Source organism: Neoarius graeffei, chromosome 9 (assembly GCF_027579695.1).
Source record: "Neoarius graeffei isolate fNeoGra1 chromosome 9, fNeoGra1.pri, whole genome shotgun sequence".
Lineage (NCBI taxonomy): Eukaryota > Metazoa > Chordata > Actinopteri > Siluriformes > Ariidae > Neoarius > Neoarius graeffei.
The window spans coordinates 83628380-83648627 of record NC_083577.1 but is presented as its reverse complement, the minus strand read 5'-3'; the positions used below and the strand labels follow the sequence as shown (position 1 = coordinate 83648627).

At 42.2% G+C, this 20248-nt stretch overlaps 1 protein-coding gene across 1 annotated transcript in view; it reads right to left on the bottom strand.

Annotated features, from left to right (window-relative positions):
* Window positions 1-19134, bottom strand: part of LOC132892200 (NACHT, LRR and PYD domains-containing protein 12-like) — a 40793-nt gene extending 21659 nt beyond the window's left edge. Inside the window, exons 1-5 of the mRNA XM_060930593.1 lie at window positions 19007-19134; window positions 18033-18149; window positions 17078-17194; window positions 15425-15478; window positions 13439-15205 (exon numbers count right to left, since the gene is read on the bottom strand). Of these exons, the coding sequence (XP_060786576.1) occupies window positions 13439-15205; window positions 15425-15478; window positions 17078-17194; window positions 18033-18149; window positions 19007-19134 (2183 nt within the window). The remainder of the gene's footprint in view (window positions 1-13438; window positions 15206-15424; window positions 15479-17077; window positions 17195-18032; window positions 18150-19006) is intronic.
* Between the last annotated feature and the right edge of the window lie 1114 nt (window positions 19135-20248).

Genomic DNA, 20248 nt, shown 5'->3' with positions numbered 1-20248 from the left:
ATTTGTTCCTGGTGCCAGTGATTTACAGACTGGACATGTTCTTCCCCTTACACTCTGTGTGTTGTCTCTCCCTGTCTGACCTGAAATCAATAAATCACAGAGCTACAGCAGGGAAAAGAACAAAAGCTGTGAAGGTCAGAAAAGTTAAAATTTATAAAAGATGTCAGGATATTAGAAAAGCAAAGAATAAATAGCATGTAATAAATTTATATTATGAAGTCTCATCTCATTATCTGTGGCTGCTTTATCCTGTTCTACAGGGTCGCAGGCAAGCTGGAGCTTATCCCAGCTGACTACGGGCGAAAGGCGGGGTACACCCTGGACAAGTCACCAGGTCATCACAGGGCTGACAATAAAAGTAAATAAGAATGGCGTTTCTAATGAGTTCTCTGTGAAAGTCTGTTTTCACCACTTGAATAAAACTTTCTCATCTCATCTCATTATCTGTAGCCGCTTTATCCTTCTACAGGGTCGCAGGCAAGCTGGAGCCTATCCCAGCTGACTACGGGCGAAAGGCGGGGTACACCCTGGACAAGTCGCCAGGTCATCACAGGGCTGACAATAAAAGTAAATAAGAATGGTGTTTCTAATGAGTTCTCTGTGAAAGTCTGTTTTCACCACTTGAATAAAACTTTCTATCAGGTCATAACAGGCTTCAACGTGAACATTTGTCACCTTTTTCCCTGCAGGGCAAATGACCTCAGAAAAACATTGCGTCTCCTTTGAATTTCCTTTTGCCCTAAAATTTTGCAGTATTTTGGCAAGTTTTCAAGTCCACTGTTCAAGGAAATACTGATATGTTTTCTTGGAGTGTAAATGAGTTATTTAAACAAAAGTACATTAAAAAAACCACGTTATTAAGAAAACCAAACATTTATTTCTGCAATAGAAGACGACGACAAGTCCTGAAAACACAAAACATAAATCAATATGTGAGACTTACGGATGGTACGATGATGTCATGGGACAAGATGGCGCCAGTGTGTTTGTTGGCCTGTCATCTGCTCCGTGAGCTCTTACCTGTCCGATCGTTGTTTTGTCTGTACCTGCTCCTCTCCCTGCTGCACTGGAAATACTCCACTGCTTTTCGGATTTATGATCGCCAGACACTGCTACATATTAAGGACTCCCTAGAACTTTTCACCAGTGGTAGTCCTGCTGCTCACAATTGGCATCATCATACATTTGCTCACCTTCCCACAGAGTGCATTTGCCGGCTTCCCTGTTGCACCGTCCACTGCAAGAAGCGTCGCAAGCGCCAGGGAAAACGCGGAGGTTTTCGGGTGAAGATCAGGAGCTGGGCGAGTTCCGCCCTCTCGCAATCAGGGCACATGGGGTGGGATGATCTCTTCCTGACCCGGCGTTCGTGGGACTGGAATTACTCTTGCCATGTCTCCATTGCAACACTGACTACCCTGACACCCGACAGCCCAGTTCGATTGAGGCCACGTTCTATACTCGACAGTTCTGCTCGACCGAGGCCACGCATCCGCAGTGGCGGGGTAAATCCCCGGAACATTCGTAAATTGGAATACTCTCGTTGTCTTCAGGGCATGGCTCATTCTGTGGCTAGGATGGCGCTAGTCAACAGCAGGTCGGTGGTGAACAAAACTTTTATACTGAATGACTTTTTCTCCCATCATGATCTGGACTTACTGTTCCTAACTGAGACCTGGATCGCTGCTGGAGTTGGTGAGTCTTCTGCCTTTGGTGAACTGTGCCCGACAAACTGTTCCTTCATTAGCACTCCAAGGCGCATTGGAAGAGGAGGCAGAGTAGCTCGTTTACAAAAATGTCTTCAAAATACAGTCGCTTCCTGTAGAGACATTTTCTACTTTTGAACTTCAGTGCATAACAGTGGAATCTAAAACCAACCCGTTGGTGTGTGTATTGATATACAGACCCCCAAAGCCAGATAAAGATTTTATTGCTGAATTCTCAGGCTTTCTTTCTTATGTGTCAGTGCATGACCGGTTATTAATATTGGGTGATTTTAATATTCATGTTTGCTGCCCAGATAAACCCTTAGTAAGGGAATTCTGTGATGTATTGGACTCTTTTGACTTCACTCAACACATAGATCAACCCACCCATACACTGGGCCACACCCTTGACCTCATTTAGTCATATGGTTTCACTGTAGATAACATTATTATTGAGGAGGCTACTTTCTCTGACCACACACCTATCCTATTTAACACAATCTTTCCCAATCCTGTGCAGACCGTCAGAGCTCTTGGTCACTACTCTAGACGCTCACTCACTACAGCTCAGTTCTCAGATTGTTTTCTCAGTAAGGCTGTTGCTACTACTTTGTCTACAGCTGCATCTCCCTCATCTTGCCCAGATGAACTGATTACTTTATTCCATTCCTCCTGAAGATCTATTCTCGATTTAGTGGCTCCTCTTAGTTATAGACAACCACATTTCAAATCTCAGGTCAGATTAGATGAAGCTACCTGTTCTCTTAGGCAGGCCTGCCGGAGAGCTGAAAGAAAATGGAGGAAAGATGGTCTCACTATCTCCTTTGAAATCTTTAAATCTTCATTAAAATCCTTTCAGGCAGCTGCTAAAGCTGCCAGAGCTAAGTATTTCTCTAATATTATTAATCAGCACTCTAACAGACCTAAAATTCTGTTTAACACTATAAACTCAATCATAAACCCAGCACTCTTACCAGTTCCTATTACCAATATTGATGCTTGTGAGAAATTCTTGGAATTTTTCATTGACAAGATTAAGAATATTAGAGCTCAGTTCCCCCTCCCACCGCCAACTCCCCTTTATGTCTCCCCTGGCCCTATACCTAGTTTCAGTCAAGTTCACAATATTCCCCTTGCAGATTTGAAGGACCTAGTCCTATGCATGAAACCAACCTCCTCTCCTGGTGATGCTGTCCCCTCTTATATTATTAAAGAAGCTTTTGATGTAGTTGGTCCCTCCATACAGGTAATTATTAATTCGTGTCTGTCTTCTGGTGTTGTTCCTGCATGTTTTAAGCATGCGGTTGTCCAACCCCTGCTTAAAAAGCATAACCTGGATGGTAAATGCTTGAGTAATTACCGCCCTATCTCTAAGCTTCCTTTCATTTTCAAGGTGCTGGAGAAAGTCGTGCTGTCCCAGCTGCTTCCCTTCCTGTCTGAGCACAACATTCTAGAGCCGTTCCAGTCAGGTTTTAGAGCACTCCACAGTACTGAAACAGCTCTGCTCAAAGTGACTAATGATCTACTACTCACTCTAGACTCAGGCGCGAATGCAATCTTGGTACTATTGGACCTTAGTGCGGCCTTTGATACTGTGGACCATGACATCCTCCTCTCTCGTCTTGAGGAGTGGGTAGGCATTAATGGGACAGCACTGCTTTGGTTCAGATCTTATCTAAAACACAGAACCTTTTCTGTATCTCTCGGTCATTTCTCCTCTTCCTCAGCCCCCGTCTCATATGGGGTCCCGCAGGGCTCTATTTTGGGTCCAGTACTTTTCTGTTTGTATATGCTCCCCCTAGGTAACATTATTAGAAAGTATGATATTTCCTTTCACTTCTGTGCAGATGATACACAACTGTACCTTCCCTACAGCCACTATTAGATTGTCTTGATGACATTAAAAGACATGCCAACCATTATGGTTTGCCCGTAATCATTACGGTTTCGGTGGTCCAATTACGCTATTATGACTTTGAAGTCGATTATTACGGTTTTTGCTCATAATTGATATTTTCAAATTTGCCACCAGAATTCACACACTTGCGATTTCCCAGTCTCCCGGCAGAGGGCGCTATTACTAGAATGTCAGCCAATGCTTTAGAAACACAGTCTCCATGGGCGGCTCTACCGGGGTGGCATAGGGTGGCAAATGCCACCCTAAAAGAAAGCCTTGCCACCCCTGCTGCCACCCCAGTTGGCAGCGACGAATTCAAAGAAAAATTACGGCCAATTTGACATTTACGTGCGTGAATTTCCAATGTCCGACTGCGGCGAATGCAGCCAGAGATTGGTTGTTTTGGAAAATTGAGAGGCGCGAAGCGAGGGAGCCAGGAGTCGCGAGGAAAGGAGACACGGGAGGACAGAGGTAAAAGCTGATTAACTATCTATCAAGAAATGAAATTATAATGAATGAACAGTGCTAGCATAGTTGCGATGCTGATTTTGAGAGGATAAAAGTCAGGTTGGAGAACGTTATTTAGCTAACTATACATGTAAGGCCAAAAAAAAAAAGTGTTTCCGGTAACCCGACCGATCGAGAATTTCATCTCATCTCATTATCTCTAGCCGCTTTATCCTTCTACAGGGTCGCAGGCAAGCTGGAGCCTATCCCAGCTGACTACGGGCGAAAGGCAGGGTACACCCTGGACAAGTCGCCAGGTCATCACAGGGCTGACACATAGACACAGACAACCATTCACACTCACACCTACGGTCAATTTAGAGTCACCAGTTAACCTAACCTGCATGTCTTTGAACTGTGGGGGAAACCGAAGCACCCGGAGGAAACCCACGCGGACATGGGGAGAACATGCAAACTCCACACAGAAAGGCCCTCGCCGGCCCCGGGGCTCGAACCCAGGACCTTCTTGCTGTGAGGCGACAGCGCTAACCACTACACCACCGTGCCGCCCCCGATCGAGAATTTCTGCATCGAAATTGCCGACTGTAAAGTTTTTATTACAAATTTCCCTCGATATTTTAGTGTAAGCGGCGTTAGTTTGTCATAATTTTTTGTTTCAACGCATTCAAGTTGTGAAAGAAACGATAAAAAGTAAAATGTTTCGCCACTTCTATCAGCCCTCCTGCATAAACATGGAAGCGCACTTGTATACTGAAGGAGGAAGGGGAAACTGAGCCAAGGCGCCATTTTGAATCCTCATTCAAGGCTGTAATGCAAATTGCTTCCTCTTCAGTATACAAGTGCACTTCCATGGCAGGAAAAACACTACATTTTGCCGCCTATGTAGTCCCCTATTTATACAACTAGGAGTCATTCAGGATTCAGCCATGTTTTTGCTCGGTGTTTTTGCTCGACCCAAGTTCTACAGTAGGCTAGGCTAGGCCGTCTGCTTTTAATGGAAGTAGCCTAGCCTAGGACGTTATTTTCACGTTATTTCTTGATAAGGTGTTTTCACGTTATTACATGAAAATATCGAGAAATAACGTGATAATTTCGTATCATGAAATTACGTGATGTTATGTTATTACATAATAAATATATTGTAAAAACATGATAACTTTGTTAACAATATCTTTTCATGTAATTACTTGATTCTAAGCCATTTTTTTTGAGTGTGACAGCAATACGCTTCCGTAGATCATAACTCGAACTCTTGCGATTTTTTTTAATTCGTTTAAAGATTTAAAACACTTTTATTTTATTATGATGTGTGGTATAAAGGATTCTGTTCCAAAATACTATTTTGTAAGATGTTTACTTGTGTTAATTTTTTCGAACAAAATAAAAAAAATTAAGAAAAAAAACCTTTTTCCTACCTACCGACCTTATTTTAGTATTTCATGTTACCTGAAACACACTATCTTTTTTTTTTTTTTGGCCTAATGTTAGCTAGGTCTGACATTAGTTTTGTGTAAAGTCGGCCACAAAAGTTAATATTGATTCAACGTCTGTCAAGGAAAACATTGCTATTGGCTGAAGTTTATGATTCAAATATTGAGGATCTTAAACATGAGTTACATCAGACGAGGAGAGTACTAGACAGAAAAAAGGGGGAACAGGAGAGTCCTACCACTCTCATGGAGTTCACTCAGTTTTTGGACCCATACAAAGATGTTTTTTTTTTTTGAGTTGTTCAGGTTGTGTAAAATAGCGGTTGTCTTGCCTGTGAGCAGTGCATCCTGTGAACAAAGTTTTTCATCTCTCAGGCTCATAAAGACTTATTTGCGGTCGACTATGACAGAGAAGAGACTATCAAGTTTGGCTGTACTCAGCATTGAATCAAAGCGCACAAAAGCATTAGATCTTGATAAATTTGTGAAGTGTTTTGCTGAGCAACATGGAAATCGCCGCATTCAGCTGTTGTAGGCATGACAAGTTCATGTTTTGCTCACTGGTGAGCCTTTACAAAGCGTGAGAAAAAAACCCTATAAAATGTGACACTGGTGTAAATGGTTTAAATCATGCTGAACTTGAAGCAGTGTTGTTATTGTTGTTGTTTTTTAGTGTCTGTTCTTTTGCATATACAGTATAAAACTGTCCAGAAATGGTATAGACCTCATCTGAGAATGTGTGTTCTTCGACAATAAAAGCATGAGATTAAGTTTGTCTGTATGAGTTTGTAAATGGCAGCCTGTGCCCTTTTGTAGTGTGTACATACTATTTGTCATCAAACTGTGATAACTGTGATTAAATTCAGTGTATATATATGTTTGTAATACGTTGCCACCCCTCAAAAATTCCTGCCCCCCTCTTGCCACCCCATAAATATTTTTCTAGATCCGCCCCTAACGGTCTCTGATTGGTTAACCTCAGCAATTTTATCAAATTTCGACCAATAAGAGCCCCGTGCACATTTTGTACTTTAGAAGAAGCAAAACATGGCTGACAGTTCAGCCGATCCGTCTGACCCACCGCTGAAAAAAGCAAGAAAAACGATCAGCAAAACTAAGACCGTGTACCAAAAATACAGTACCTTGTATCCAGTTATCACAAAATCAGGAAAATTCGCGAGTCATGCATTGTGCACCATATGTAATGTCCATTTCTCTGTAGCACATTCCGGTGTTTATGATGTCAGACAACACGTGAGTTCTGTCTCGCATCAAACTTTGGCTAAATCTGGAAGTGCTAACCGGACGATCACCTCGATGTTCGTTGATCGATCCTCGATTGACAGCGTGACAAAAGCTGAAGTTTTATTCACAAATTTTCTCATGGAACACAACCTGCCAATTGCCGCAGCTGATCACAGTGGGCCTCTCTTTAAAGCCATGTTTCCCGACTCCAAAATCGCTTCGAAGGTAAGTCTGTAGATCTCTAGTCTATTATGTGATCAAGTTATGGAATAGTAAATCAGTTGTTAGCAACTCGTATTTTCGTTGCTTTAGCAAAATTCTTAGTATTTGCCTACAACTTACAAGATGTATGAATATTAAAGAAACGTTGATAAAATCACGTTTTTAATTTTTTTTCTTTTGTGTAAATTGTTGAAAATTAATCAAAACTCTCTCTCTCCATACACACACACACACACACACACACACACACATATATAAGGCGCACCCCCCCCCCCCTTTGGAAACCCCCCCCCCCCCCCCCCATGCACGCTCTGTGTGCATTATATGGACAAATATCTCAAAACAACCATTACAGTTTGCTATCATACAGGGTTGGCATGTCTGCATTAAGTGCTGGATGACCAACAACTTCCTCCAGCTAAATAACAACAAAATTGAGGTTATAATTTTTGGTCCTCCCAAATCTAGATCCTCAGTGACTGACAAGCTTGCCCATCTCTCTCCATATATTAAGTCATATGCTAAAAACCTAGGTGTCACTCTTGATTCAGAACTCTGCTTTAAAAAGCAGATTAGTACTGTTATTAAGAATAGCTTCTTCCAGTTGTGAATGATTTTCCGTCTCAAACTTTCTTTATCCTTTGAAGACCTAGAAAAAGTTATTCATGCCTTTATTACATCCCAGCTAGATTATTGCAATTCCCTCTATCTTGGTCTCCCCCAGTCTCAATTAATGCGTTTACAGTTGGTGCAAAATGCAGCTGCTAGACTGCTGACCGGTACCAAGAAGAGAGAGCACATTACCCCTGTCTTGGCTTCTTTACACTGGCTTCCCATTAGTTTTAGGATCCAACTTAAAGTCCTACTAATAGTCTACAAGGCGCTGCATGGTCAAGCCCCTACTTACATCTCAGATCTCCTGAAACCACCCCCTGCACCTAGGTCCCTTAGATCTGCTGATAAAGGTCTCCTCCATGTGGCCCGGACTCTCCTTAAACAAAAAGGTGATAGGGCATTTGCAGTAGCGGCTCCAAGTCTGTGGAACTGTTTGCCCCCAGACATTAGATTTGCCCCCTCTATCTCCTCTTTTAAATCCAGACTCAAAACTCATCTCTACTCACTGGCTTTTGAAACCTCTTAGCTGTCCATTCCCTCATTCTTTTTGTAGTGGGTGTTATTCAATGTTGTTCATTTGTTGTTTGTGTAATTCTGGCCTCTTTGTCTATCTGTCAATCTTCTGTGTTTGTAGTGTGTATTTTTGTTGCAGCTATTAAAGGTGCAGTACGAGATTTTGGAATAACGGTTCCCGCAAGCCATATTTTGAAAAGAAACACGCCCGCCCTCGCCATGCTCCCACCCCCCGCGTCTCCACCCCTCCTCCCCTCCCCCCACGTCTCCACCCCTCCTCCCCTGCCCCCACGTCTCCACCCCTCCTCCCCTGCCCCCGCGTCTCCACCCCTCTTCCCCCTCCCCCCGCGTCTCCACCCCTCTTCCCCCTCCCCCTGCGTCTCCACCCTCCTCCCTACCCGCGCCTCCAAAGCACATGAACGCGCATTGCCAGTTCCCGAGCGTTCATGGTTGTCGCGAGGACTGTTTGCATTAAAATTTCCCATTCATTTCTATGGAATTATTTGAAAAACTACGCACATTTTCAAACATCGGCTGCTCTGGCATGCTTTCACCTAGAGACATGATTCAAACTTTAAAACGTAGAGAAACTTCTCCTGTGTGGATCTGGCATTCAACTTTTTTGCTAGGCTCTATACTTTTGGCTCAGTCCCAGTTCAAACACCATGTGGGTTCCTGGAGAAAATCAGGCTTTATAATGGGTGTCTATTGCGTTACACACCAGTGGAGCTCGTTAAGTTAGAGTGTAGAGAGCTTGGAAAAATAGCTCAAACTTTCTCATTTAAACTGTGTTTTCAGCCCCAATTCTCACTCTACACACATAATTTTCTCAAAAGTAGTAGCCACACTTGTCCTAATTCACACAATGTGTCTACCTAAACGATAGGATTTACAGTTTTTGAATGAGAAGCCTGAAAGTGAGGAGAGGACAGGCGCGCAGCCCCATAGACTGCCATTATAAACTTGGCAGAAAAGTCACTCATTTTTAACTCGCTCTAGTGTCCTCATTTTTTACACTACAGACAAATAAATTACATCAGTGTGTTCAGGAGTAGCCTGGGCCCGCCCATCCTAAGTGTGACGCAACACAGGGGCCTGTTGCGAACTTAGTCTGGCAAGGCAAGCTATCTCCAGCTCTTCCAAGCTCCCGAAAAATCAGGAGCCAATCAACTTTGAGCATCTCCAACGGCCCTGGGTAGAGCCAGTGGGTTCAAGGCAGTGACGTAGTAGAACTGCGACCGGAAGCCATAGATTGTTTACAGAATCTATGCCGGAAGCACTTCATTCACTAGAAACATTACGAACATGGAGCAGCGGCAAGCCTTTGACACAGCGGTAGATGCTGTATTGAAAGCATTCAACGGGAAGTTCTCATTGAAAACGGAGCAAAGAGCAGCCCTGGAGGTATTTATTGAAAGGAAGGACGTTTTCGCCTTGCTCCCGACCGGCTTCGGTAAGAGTTTAATCTACCAGTTAGCCCCGCTGGTAGCCAAATCAATGGGGCTCAGCAAGAATCCTATCGTTGTGGTCGTCTCGCCTTTGATCGCGCTATTATCGTCCTCTTCAGCTCCTCCTTCTTCTTCCTGTTACTCAAGCAGTTTCCGTCGCATCACATACGTCAGAGGAAAGAGTGATGTGATTGGTTTAAGCTTTGTCACAGCCTTTTCTGGCTTCAACCAGTAGCAAACTGAGGCATTTCAGGGAGGCAGGTCAACCACGTGCTTTGGGAAACGGTTGGGCTTAATATCTATGCCAGACCAATGCTCGCAGAGCGTTGAAGTTGCGTTAGCCAGACTAGTTCAGGAGAGCCTTGTGGCGCTTACTGTGAAAGAATTTTGTGAATATCTCCTTCCGTTTTCGTGTAAATCCCCGTTGTTTGGAGGGACCTTTTTCTGTGCATTTCTGTCTCTCCCTGCTGAGTGCGTGGGTTGGGGGAGGGGCTGCTCACTCTCTCTCTCTCTCTCTCTCACACACACACAAAGAAGGGCCGGGCTGCTCGCAGGCTTCAGTCTGATTGACGTGTCAGTATCCAATCATTTTGAGGTGGTACCTCGATAGGATTTGATGGCGTTTTTCCTTTATTTTACACTGTATACTGGATTAAAATATTTCGTTTTTGGGTCAAACCTTCTATTGTACTGCTTGCAACATGGGTGTGAGGAGCTTTTCAAGCAATATGGTAAAAAATACTCCTGAAAAAAATCTCGTACTCCACCTTTAATGTATCTTTTCTTTTGTGTTGTGTTTGTGAATTTTACTTCTGATTTCCTAGCTACCCTATGTACAGCACTTTGGTCAGTGTAAACTATTTTAAATGTGCTTTATAAATTAAATTTACTTACTAGGTATTTACTTTACGAGTACATAATACGTCTTTTTATTTAGAGTTTAGGACACAAAACACACTTTGTTTTGCCTAACAATGACTAGCAATATTGCAAAGATGAATTATAAAACTAAAAACATAAAACAACAGGCATCTGTACTGCAGTACTGTCTCATCATTCAGTCTGCCATTGCATTCAGGAGGAAATTAAACGACCTGTCCTCCTCATCTACATCAGCTTCCTGTGCAGCCTCTGCAAATTGTGGGCACCATTCACGCTGTCCCAACGTCCACCAGAGGTGGACTGCCCTCTCAGCATTAAACGCATCAAGAGCCGGGCCCTGTAGAGCAGGGGTTCTCAACCTTTTCTGCTTTAAGGTCCACCTATTCATACTTGTACTGAATCGGGGCCCATTAAAAAAGATCCCCAAATATTTTGGCTCATCTATTCTATTAGAATCTAATAATCTACTGTAAAGTGTATTCATGGGATGCAACATCACTCTCTCTTACAGATGGGAATTTAAATAAATGCAAAAAAACCACGTTTTTAGATTGTAGGTATTGTATTTAAAGCTGTATGGATGCAGGTCATTCTCAGTCAGAAGGGATTAATGATCCAAAAGTGGAGTCTGATCCACAAACCTCTGAACACAAACTTATTGCCATGTTTGTGTTCAGCAAACAAGCAGGTTATTAAAACCAAGAAGTCCACTCAAAAGAAGTGGATATAGAACTCTGAAGGATTTTTCCAATGAAAGAAAAATTTACCACCTAAATTTGACATTAGTAAAATAAATTTTGATCATATTGTAGCCGTAACTAAATACAAAGACAATAGTTATGCATACTGTTGATTAACTTAATGTGAAGATCATCAACAGATTTTAAAGCTCATAGGCAACGGTTTTAATTTTATGCACATTCGAAACTTTATATGTTAAAAAAACCTCTGTAATTTTCTTCGGGTCCCAAGAAGTATTGTTGATAAGTAATAATTAAAATAAGTTAGCGCAGATCACGGCGAACTTCTGTTCAGCTATTTTCGTGACCACTTGGTGCGTGATGTCATTTAAGCCAAACAAATCGCTTGAGTTGAGTCCACTTCCATTTACTTGCATTGCCATTCGGCTTGAGTGTAGACGTGCGTTCAGGAATTTCCAAAGAAAAACCATGCCTTATTGTTGTGCAGTGAACTGTAACAACGGGACCAGTTCAGGAAGAAGTTTTTACCTTTTTCCAAGAGAGGAGAAGAAGCAGAGAGAGTGGATTGGCTTTTTCCGGAAGAGGAGAAGAGGTGGAGTGAGTGGGTTGGCTTTTTCCGAAAAAGGAGAAGAGGCGGAGCGAGAGGGTTGGCTTTTTCTGAAAGAGGACAAGAGGCGAAGCGAGAGGGTTGGCTTTTTCTGAAAAAGGAGAAGAGGCGGAGTGAGAGGGTTGGCTTTTTCCGAAAAAGGAGAAGAGCCAGAGCGAGAGGGTTGGCTTTTTCCGAAAGAGGAGACGAGGCAGAGAGAGTGGATTGTATGTGTGAAGCCAGAGGGTTGTTTTTTTCAGGAAGAGGAGACGAGGCGGAGAGAGTGGATTGTGCGCATGAAACAAAATCAAGCAGTCAAAGAAGAAACAGATCAGCAACACTCAAGCAAAAAGGAGAAGATTGGAGGTAAACATTTTTACTTTTGCTTGCAATTGACAAGTCAAGAATTCTGAGGGATCCTGTACTGTCATTGTGGAAATGAGGCAAAGGGATATTTCCTCGCTTAGAGTAGGCTATAAATAGTATAATACCGCGGATGGCAGGCTAATGTGGCCTACCGGTGCACTGTCAAATAATCGTTACCTATATCTACTAGGGAGGGCGGTTTAATTATTCTTCAAAAGGGCAATTATTTAGTATTACAATGAAAGTAAGAATTTATCATAACTACTAGGATAAATCGTTTGGGCACGAGTCTTGTTGAGGTCCAGCATCACCGCGATCAGAGTCGGCCGAGTCGCTGTCCGATTCCAAGGCCGCACGGTCAAACCAGTGAGCCACATTCACCAATTGCTTCGCAACGGCCATAGGTTCATACATATGCGGTTTCACCTCTTGATATTTAATTTGGAGAGTTCCTACTTCAAAATCGCTATCGCTTTCAGACATTTTACACAACCTCTCACGACCAAAGTCCGTACACGTGTGCTCGGTTTGCAAGTAAACACAGAGCTGCTCCCGGGACTGCTCCACAGAGCATGGAGGAGAACAACTTTTTATTTGTGTCTGGGTTAAAGATCTGGGGATCAGGACACTACAAGATAAATCCTGTATTGTTGTTGCCCGGGTAAGGAGGAGTTTCTGGGCTTTTTGTCCGCGTCTTTGTGATGGTTGCTAGGACGCTACAAGTTTTGGTATCGAGTGAAAACAAATGACTGCCGCTCGATTCCCAATCCTCCCTGATCTTCTCTTCCAGCAGGCATCACAGATCCATAGAATTACCCACAAATCTCTCTCTCTCTCTGTGAATGTGTCTATCTGGATCTGATCAATAACCTTGGATCTCCCATGCTCCTCAGTGACAGACTCACATTCCTCACTAACTGCAAAAGAGTCCTTTTGTCGATTCAATTATGTTTCTATCAGCATTTCTACAGGCTTTGTATTATATTCTACGCACTTTTTATTCTACAGGTTCTACAAGCAAGTCACTGCATTCAGTAGGTTGTTTCCGAGTCATTAGATTCTGTAAATGCATCCTGGCAACAATACATCTTGATATTAAAAATAAAACAAAAACAATCATGAAGTATTTTTGAAGACTGAAGTATTTTTAAAAGCAAATCCTCCAGTACTGTAACTACAAGTAAAAATTAGACTGAACGACTTTCCCTTGTATTGGAGTAACATTTGACCAGGAGGATCTTTACTTTCACTCGAGTAATGGAGTTGTGGATTTTGTCCCAAATTGCATATTTGTCCAAGTGCTTTCAGTTTCTCTCTTTCTAACAGTGGAACAGTAGAACAGTTATATTCAGCTTTACTTACACTGCTTTTCTGGATGCTGCGATCACAGGCATCACCTTCAAAAGAACCCAATTTGTTATCTTCTCTGGACTGGTATATTTACTCAGATCAAACTCCTCCAGCTCCTGTGCTGAAGTCAGTAACACAAACACCAGAGCAGACCACTGTGAAAGAGAGAGTTCACTTTGTTTTCCAGATTTCAGGTAGCGTTGGACTTCCTCCACTAGAGAATCATCACCCAGTTCATTCAGACAGTGGAACAGATTGATGGATTTTTCTGCAGGAAGATTTTCATTGATCTTCTCTTTAATGTACTGAACTGTTTTCCTCTTTCCTGTCCAGGAGCTACTGCCTGTCTGTGTTACTAAGGCATGTAAGAGTTTCTGATTGGACTCCAGTGAGAGACCCAGAAAAAAGCGGAGGAACAAATCCAGATGTCCAGTCTGACTTTTTAAGGTCTGATCTACAGCACTCCTGTGTACATCTGAAATTGTCTGAAAGGACCGACTCTGATCAAGAACATTTCTCGTTTCCTTCATGAAGGTCAGATGCACATACAGAGCTGCAAGATGCTCCTGAATGCTCAGATGAACAAAGCAGTACACTTTACTCTGGTGAAGCCCAACCTCCTCTCTGAAGATCTGTGTACACACACCTGAGTACACTGCTGCTTCTGTCACATCAATGCCACATGCTCTCAGGTCTTTCTCATAGAAGATCAGGTTGCCTTTCTTCAGCTGCTGAAAAGCCAGTTTTCCCAGTTTCAAAAGCATTTCTTCATCACTCTCCTGCGTCTTTGAGTACTTTCCTCTGATGATGTTTGTCTGAATGATGAGGAAGTGTGTGTACATTTGAGTCAGAGTCTTGGGGATCTCTCCACTCTCTGCTTCACCCAACATTCTCTCGAGAACAGCGGCTGAAATCCAGCAGAAGACTGGGATGTGACACATGATGTAGAGGCTTCTTAATGACTTCAGGTGTGTGATGATGTTCTTGGCCAGACTCTGATCACTGACCCTCTTCCTGAAGTACTCCTCCTTCTGTGGGTTATTGAACCCTCGTACCTCTGTGACTCGATGGACATGCTCAGAGGGGATTTGATCAGCTGCTGCTGGTCGGGAGGTGATCCAGATGAGAGCAGAGGGAAGCAGATTCCCTTTGATCAGGTTTATCAGCAGCACACACACTGATGCTGATTCAGTTACATCACACACACTCACTGTGTTCCGGAAATCCAGAGGGAAACGACACTCGTCTAGTCCGTCAAAAATGAACAGAACCTTTTCCAACCTGGACATTTCTGTTTCTTTTGTTTCCTTAAAATAGACATGAAGGAGCTCCATCAGACTCAGGTTCTGGTCCTTCATCAGATTCAGCTCTCTGAAAGGAAGTGGAAATATGAGGTGGACGTCCTGATTTGCTTTCCCTTCAGCCCAGTCCAAAATGAACTTCTGCAGAGAGACTGTTTTTCCGATACCAGCCACTCCCTTTGTCATTACAGTTCTGATGGGCTCGTCTTCTTCAGATAAGGGCTTAAAGATGTTGTTGCATTCGATTGGTGTTTCTTCTGTTTTTCTCCTGGATGCTGCCTCAATCTGTCTCACCTCATGTTCTTTATTGACGTCTCCACTGTCTCCCTCTGTGATGTAGAGCTCTGTGTAGATCTCATTCAGGAGCACTCGGTTTTCCTGCTTTATCATCACTCCATTTAAACACTGAAACTTCTTCATCAGATTTAATTTGAACTTTTCCTGGACTTCATTTCCAGCAGCAGATTCTGGGGCGTGTCTGTGTGACAGGGGGAAGTGAAGACATAGTGAGACATGGGCTCCAATTATTAGAGTTTAAGATCACAGTTTTTCTAACTGGTTTCCACAGACAGTTCTTTATGATGTTCTCACTGTGCATTTGTTTTATTCTCCTGTATGTTTTCTATAATCTAATCAGTCTCTATGAAATAATACCAGTGCGTCAGTGTCACAGTCATGGTGTTGGGTTTGATCTTACCCTGTATCTGTGATGAAGATCTTTTCTATTCTGTCTCCTGCCTTACTCTGGGAACTGGGAACAAAAATTGTTGCTGTTAAAGACAATAACTTTCATCACTTTAATATGGCAATTTTAAATTTAGACCAAATTTTACTCCAATAATTATTTATGAGTGCATTAACATTTAGAGAGCACAGTGCTGAATACAACACGACAAAAATATTGTGGAACTGGAGAAAAAATATCTGTCCCGGGTTTAATTTGAGTTTTTCTAGTTTTTCCTTCCTATATGGTCATTAGACATGGAACAGAATATCACTCCATCATGCAGAATGAACAGATAATGTGTTTTCAATGGATACAAAAGCAGATGTGTATTTTTCAGAAAGCCGGCCAGAAATGTTCACAGGTATAAAATCCGTAACTCGATCCAGAATTATACTCCACCCTGGATGATCCACCAGTCCATCATTTTAGGGGCAATTTAGTGATCAGTTGACCTACTGACATGTTTTTGGGAGGTGGAAGTTCAGGTTGAGGAAAATGCTGATTTTCATTATTATTAATCATGAATACTGTAATGTCAGTGATGTGATTTATGGTAAATAGTCACTGTGTTCATATGAAGGGTCTCCATTTTCTATTATATTTTACAGAAACACTCAGACACATCACTTTTCATGGAGACACGGCCAAGTAACAGTGATCTCAATGGGGCCAGGATTTTAATACAAAACAACAATATTGTTACTTTGCACTGATTATTAATTTTAGAATCAGTGTTGAATACTTGTATTTGTTTGATTAAATTTTATAGCATAATTTTTGTTTCCTATTAGAACACCTCAATGTTTATTATTATTATTATTATTATTATTATTATTAGTAGTAGTAGTAGTAGTAGTAGTAGTAGTAGTCATTCCATATTGTTTTTGCTTATATTAGCATTTCTTGCTTTAGCATTTAAGACATTACCTGTAAAACATTTTGACCTTCATAAATGTTTACACTCCTCAAAAGCATTTCCTGAATTTCTTGCTGAAATTCCTGAAAGTCTTGCTGAATTTCTAAACTAAGAAACTATGATATCATAAAAACTGTACAGTAGAATGATAGGAACCAAAATATATATGAAATAAATAATAGCTGCTAATGACAGTGTAGCGCAGCCTTTAACTGTGACTTTAAGTATGAGAATTATGGGATGTTACCTGTGTACAGATGAGGGGTTTTCACTGTTAAAGTACAAAGGAAGCTCTATAGACTCGTCACTCTTCATGGAGACACAGCTGGGTTCTGGTGAGTCTGATCTCTTCATCTGGAGTTTACTGTACAACATTATAGACAGTTCTTTATACACACCATTTACACTGGTTATTATTAATTATTACTGGTTATTTTAATTATCTTGTTAGCAATTACTCTGACTGAGTATCACATCCAGATGCACTTTCTGCCTTTTCCTGTATGTGACACTGTGAAACACTGAACTGTGCAGTTCTTAATTACTCTAAAATGTTTAGTGAAAGTATTGTAGCAGCATTAGGACCTAATTAAAATATCACAAACGGATAAATATCAAAATGCTGCTCATGATCTGGACTGGAAAAGGAATGTGTAACACTGTCTTTCTGCAGTGAGTGACTAACTATGAGAATTATGGGATGTTACCTGTGTACAGATGAGGGGTTTTCACTGTTAAAGTACAAAGGAAGCTCTATAGACGCATCACTCTTCATGGAGACACAGCTGGGTTCTGGTGAGTCTGATCTCTTTCTCTGGAGTTTACTGTACAACATTATAAAGGAGGCATGATACAGAATTTCATTGTCTCAAATATCACAATACAAAATACTGGGAGAGAATAATATTCTGCTCATATCATGGGTTGCAATCATTTTAGGGGCAATTTAGTGATCAGTCGACCCACTGACATGTTTTTGGGAGGTGGAAGTTCAGGTTGAGGAAAATGCTGATTTTCATTATTATTAATAATAAATACTGTAATGTCAGTGATGTGATTTATGGTAAATAGTCACTGTGTTTATATGAAGGGTCTCCATTTTCTATTATATTTTACAGAAACACTCAGACACATCACTTTTCATGGAGACACGGCCAAGTAACAGTGATCTCAATGGGGCCAGGATTTTAATACAAAACAACAATATTGTTACTTTGCACTGATTATTAATTTTAGAATCAGTGTTGAATACTTGTATTTGTTTGATTAAATTTTATAGCATAATTTTTTGTTTCCTATTAGAACACCTCAATGTTTATTATTATTATTATTATTATTAGTAGTAGTAGTAGTAGTAGTAGTAGTAATCATTCCATATTGTTTTTGCTTATATTAGCATTTCTTGCTTTAGCATTTAAGACATTACCTGTAAAACATTTTGACCTTCATAAATGTTTACACTCCTCAAAAGCATTTCCTGAATTTCTTGCTGAAATTCCTGAAAGTCTTGCTGAATTTCTAAACTAAGAAACTATGATATCATAAAAACTGTACAGTAGAATGATAGGAACCAAAATATATATGAAATAAAAAATAGCTGCTAATGACAGTGTAGCACAGCCTTTAACTGTGACTTTAAGTATGAGAATTATGGGATGTTACCTGTGTACAGATGAGGGGTTTTCACTGTTAAAGTACAAAGGAAGCTCTACAGACGTGTCACTCTTCATGGAGACACAGCTGGGTTCTGGTGAGTCTGATCTCTTCATCTGGAGTTTACTGTACAACATTATAGAGGAGGCATGATACAGAATTTCATTGTCTCAAATATCACAATACAAAATACTGGGAGAGAATAATATTCTGCTCATATCATGGATTGCGATATTTCTGTTTAATATTCTTTATGAGCTCTACCTCTTCTTACACAATTGGTGGCAGCACCAGGAGATCGTTGCCCACAGAGCACAGAGTTATAGAGTGGAAACTTAAGTGAGCATGCTTTGAGGTAGTTAACAGTCCAGAAAGTGAAGCTCATTAGAAGGAAGTGTTATGGCACATGTTATGGCTCATTTTTCATACAAAATACATCCAGGACCTGACTGACATAATTCCTGATATTTCACTCCAATGATGTCACTTCCAAGTCAAGTCAAGTCAACACAGGAGCGATGCAATCAGACTCCAACCAGACAACAACGCCTTCATAGCCAGCTGAGGCAGAGGTCGCCCCACTGTCCTCTAACACAGGTTCTGAAACAGGCTCAAGTTCTGGCACTGGCCTTGACTCTAGCATAGGCACTGGAGCTGGCACAGGCTCCAACTCTGGCATTGGCTCTGATGCTCTAGCTGACATGGGCACTGGCTCTGGAGTAGACACTGACACAGGCTCTGACGCTGGCTCGAGCACTGGTTCTGGAGTAGACACTGACACTGGCTGTGGCACTGCAGCTGACTCCGACTCTGGCACTGGTTCTGGAGTAGACACTGCTGCTGACTCTGGCACTGGTTCTGAAGCTGACACTGGCGCTGACTCCGAGTCTGGCACTGGTTCTGGAACTGACACTGGCGCTGACTCCAACTCTGGCACTGGTTCTGGAGTAGACACTGGCGTTGGCTCTGGCACCGGAACAGACGCTGGTTCTGTCTTGGGTTCAGGCGCTGGCTCTAATGCAGGCTGTGGAACTAGTTCTGGACTGATGGCCTTTTGGAGGTGCTTGAGAGCAACAGCTTCCTCCGCTGCTGCTGCATTGGCCTCAGGCATGATAGCCGCCCCAAAATAATTTTATGGTGGTCCCCCTTTTCCATAGATTCATAGATACACTTGAGCATGACTAAGAAAGACTGTGAACTCCGAAGGCATGGGTGCTCGGCTTGGATTAGGGAATCCACTCAATGGCGTGCTCGTCCAGAAATCAGCATGATCACGAAGCTCACCCAGATCGATTCTGATGGTGTGGGTTCTTGAGGTCCGAGTAGAAAAGATTGCACTGAAGGCTAAATCCCCCAGGAGGATATATTCCATGGTAGAGTGCTGGGGCTCCAATCCCAATACGCTGCAGGAAATAAAACACGAGGGCCTTAAATATGGAGACCCGGAAGCAGCATGGAATGGCGTACTGGAATACCTCTGCTACATCCATTGTTGGGCAAAGTATTTGGTCAGGTATGAGGTAGGTGGATGTATGTGCAGAAATATATGTTTATTTACAGTGCAAACACACACAAAGGCAAACAGTCCAAATTGGCAGGCTAAATACAAATCATGAAACTGTCACAGTCCGGTCCAGTCCATCCATGCCTGAGTTTATGGAACTTCCATGCCGGCTACAGGCCGGATCCAGTACAGGAATTCAGTCCTGCCCTGCTGTAGGCCATTTTCCATGAAGTGGCACTCCCACACCTGCTACCACTCCTCTCCTATCAGCCAGGGCCTTCTTAAGAGCTGTTTGGAGCTACTCCAGTTGCCAGACTGTCTCTTGCAGACTTTCCTCACCTTGCTACAGCCCTTTGGTATTGTGAGTTCTTGATTCTTCCTGCCTGTATTGTTTCATGTTTTTTGTCTATTTTTCTGTCCAGTTTTTGCCCATGTTTTACCTGCCTGTTCTTCTGGATTGTGTTTTTTGCTTCCTCTGCCTGGGTTTCCCTTGTCCCTATTTTCTTCAGTTTTTGTGAAGATTTTTCTATCCTGTTTTTGTCCCTGACCATGCCTGCCTGCTCTTCTGTGTTTTGACCTCTTGGCCCATTCTTTGACCACTGAGTTTTGCCTGAGCCCTATTGTACCTCTGCCCTCAACTTCATTAAAGAAGTTCTTTTCTGCACACTGCCTGTTTTGAGTCTGCTCTTGGGTCCTCACTTCACCTCAGCTCGCCATTTCT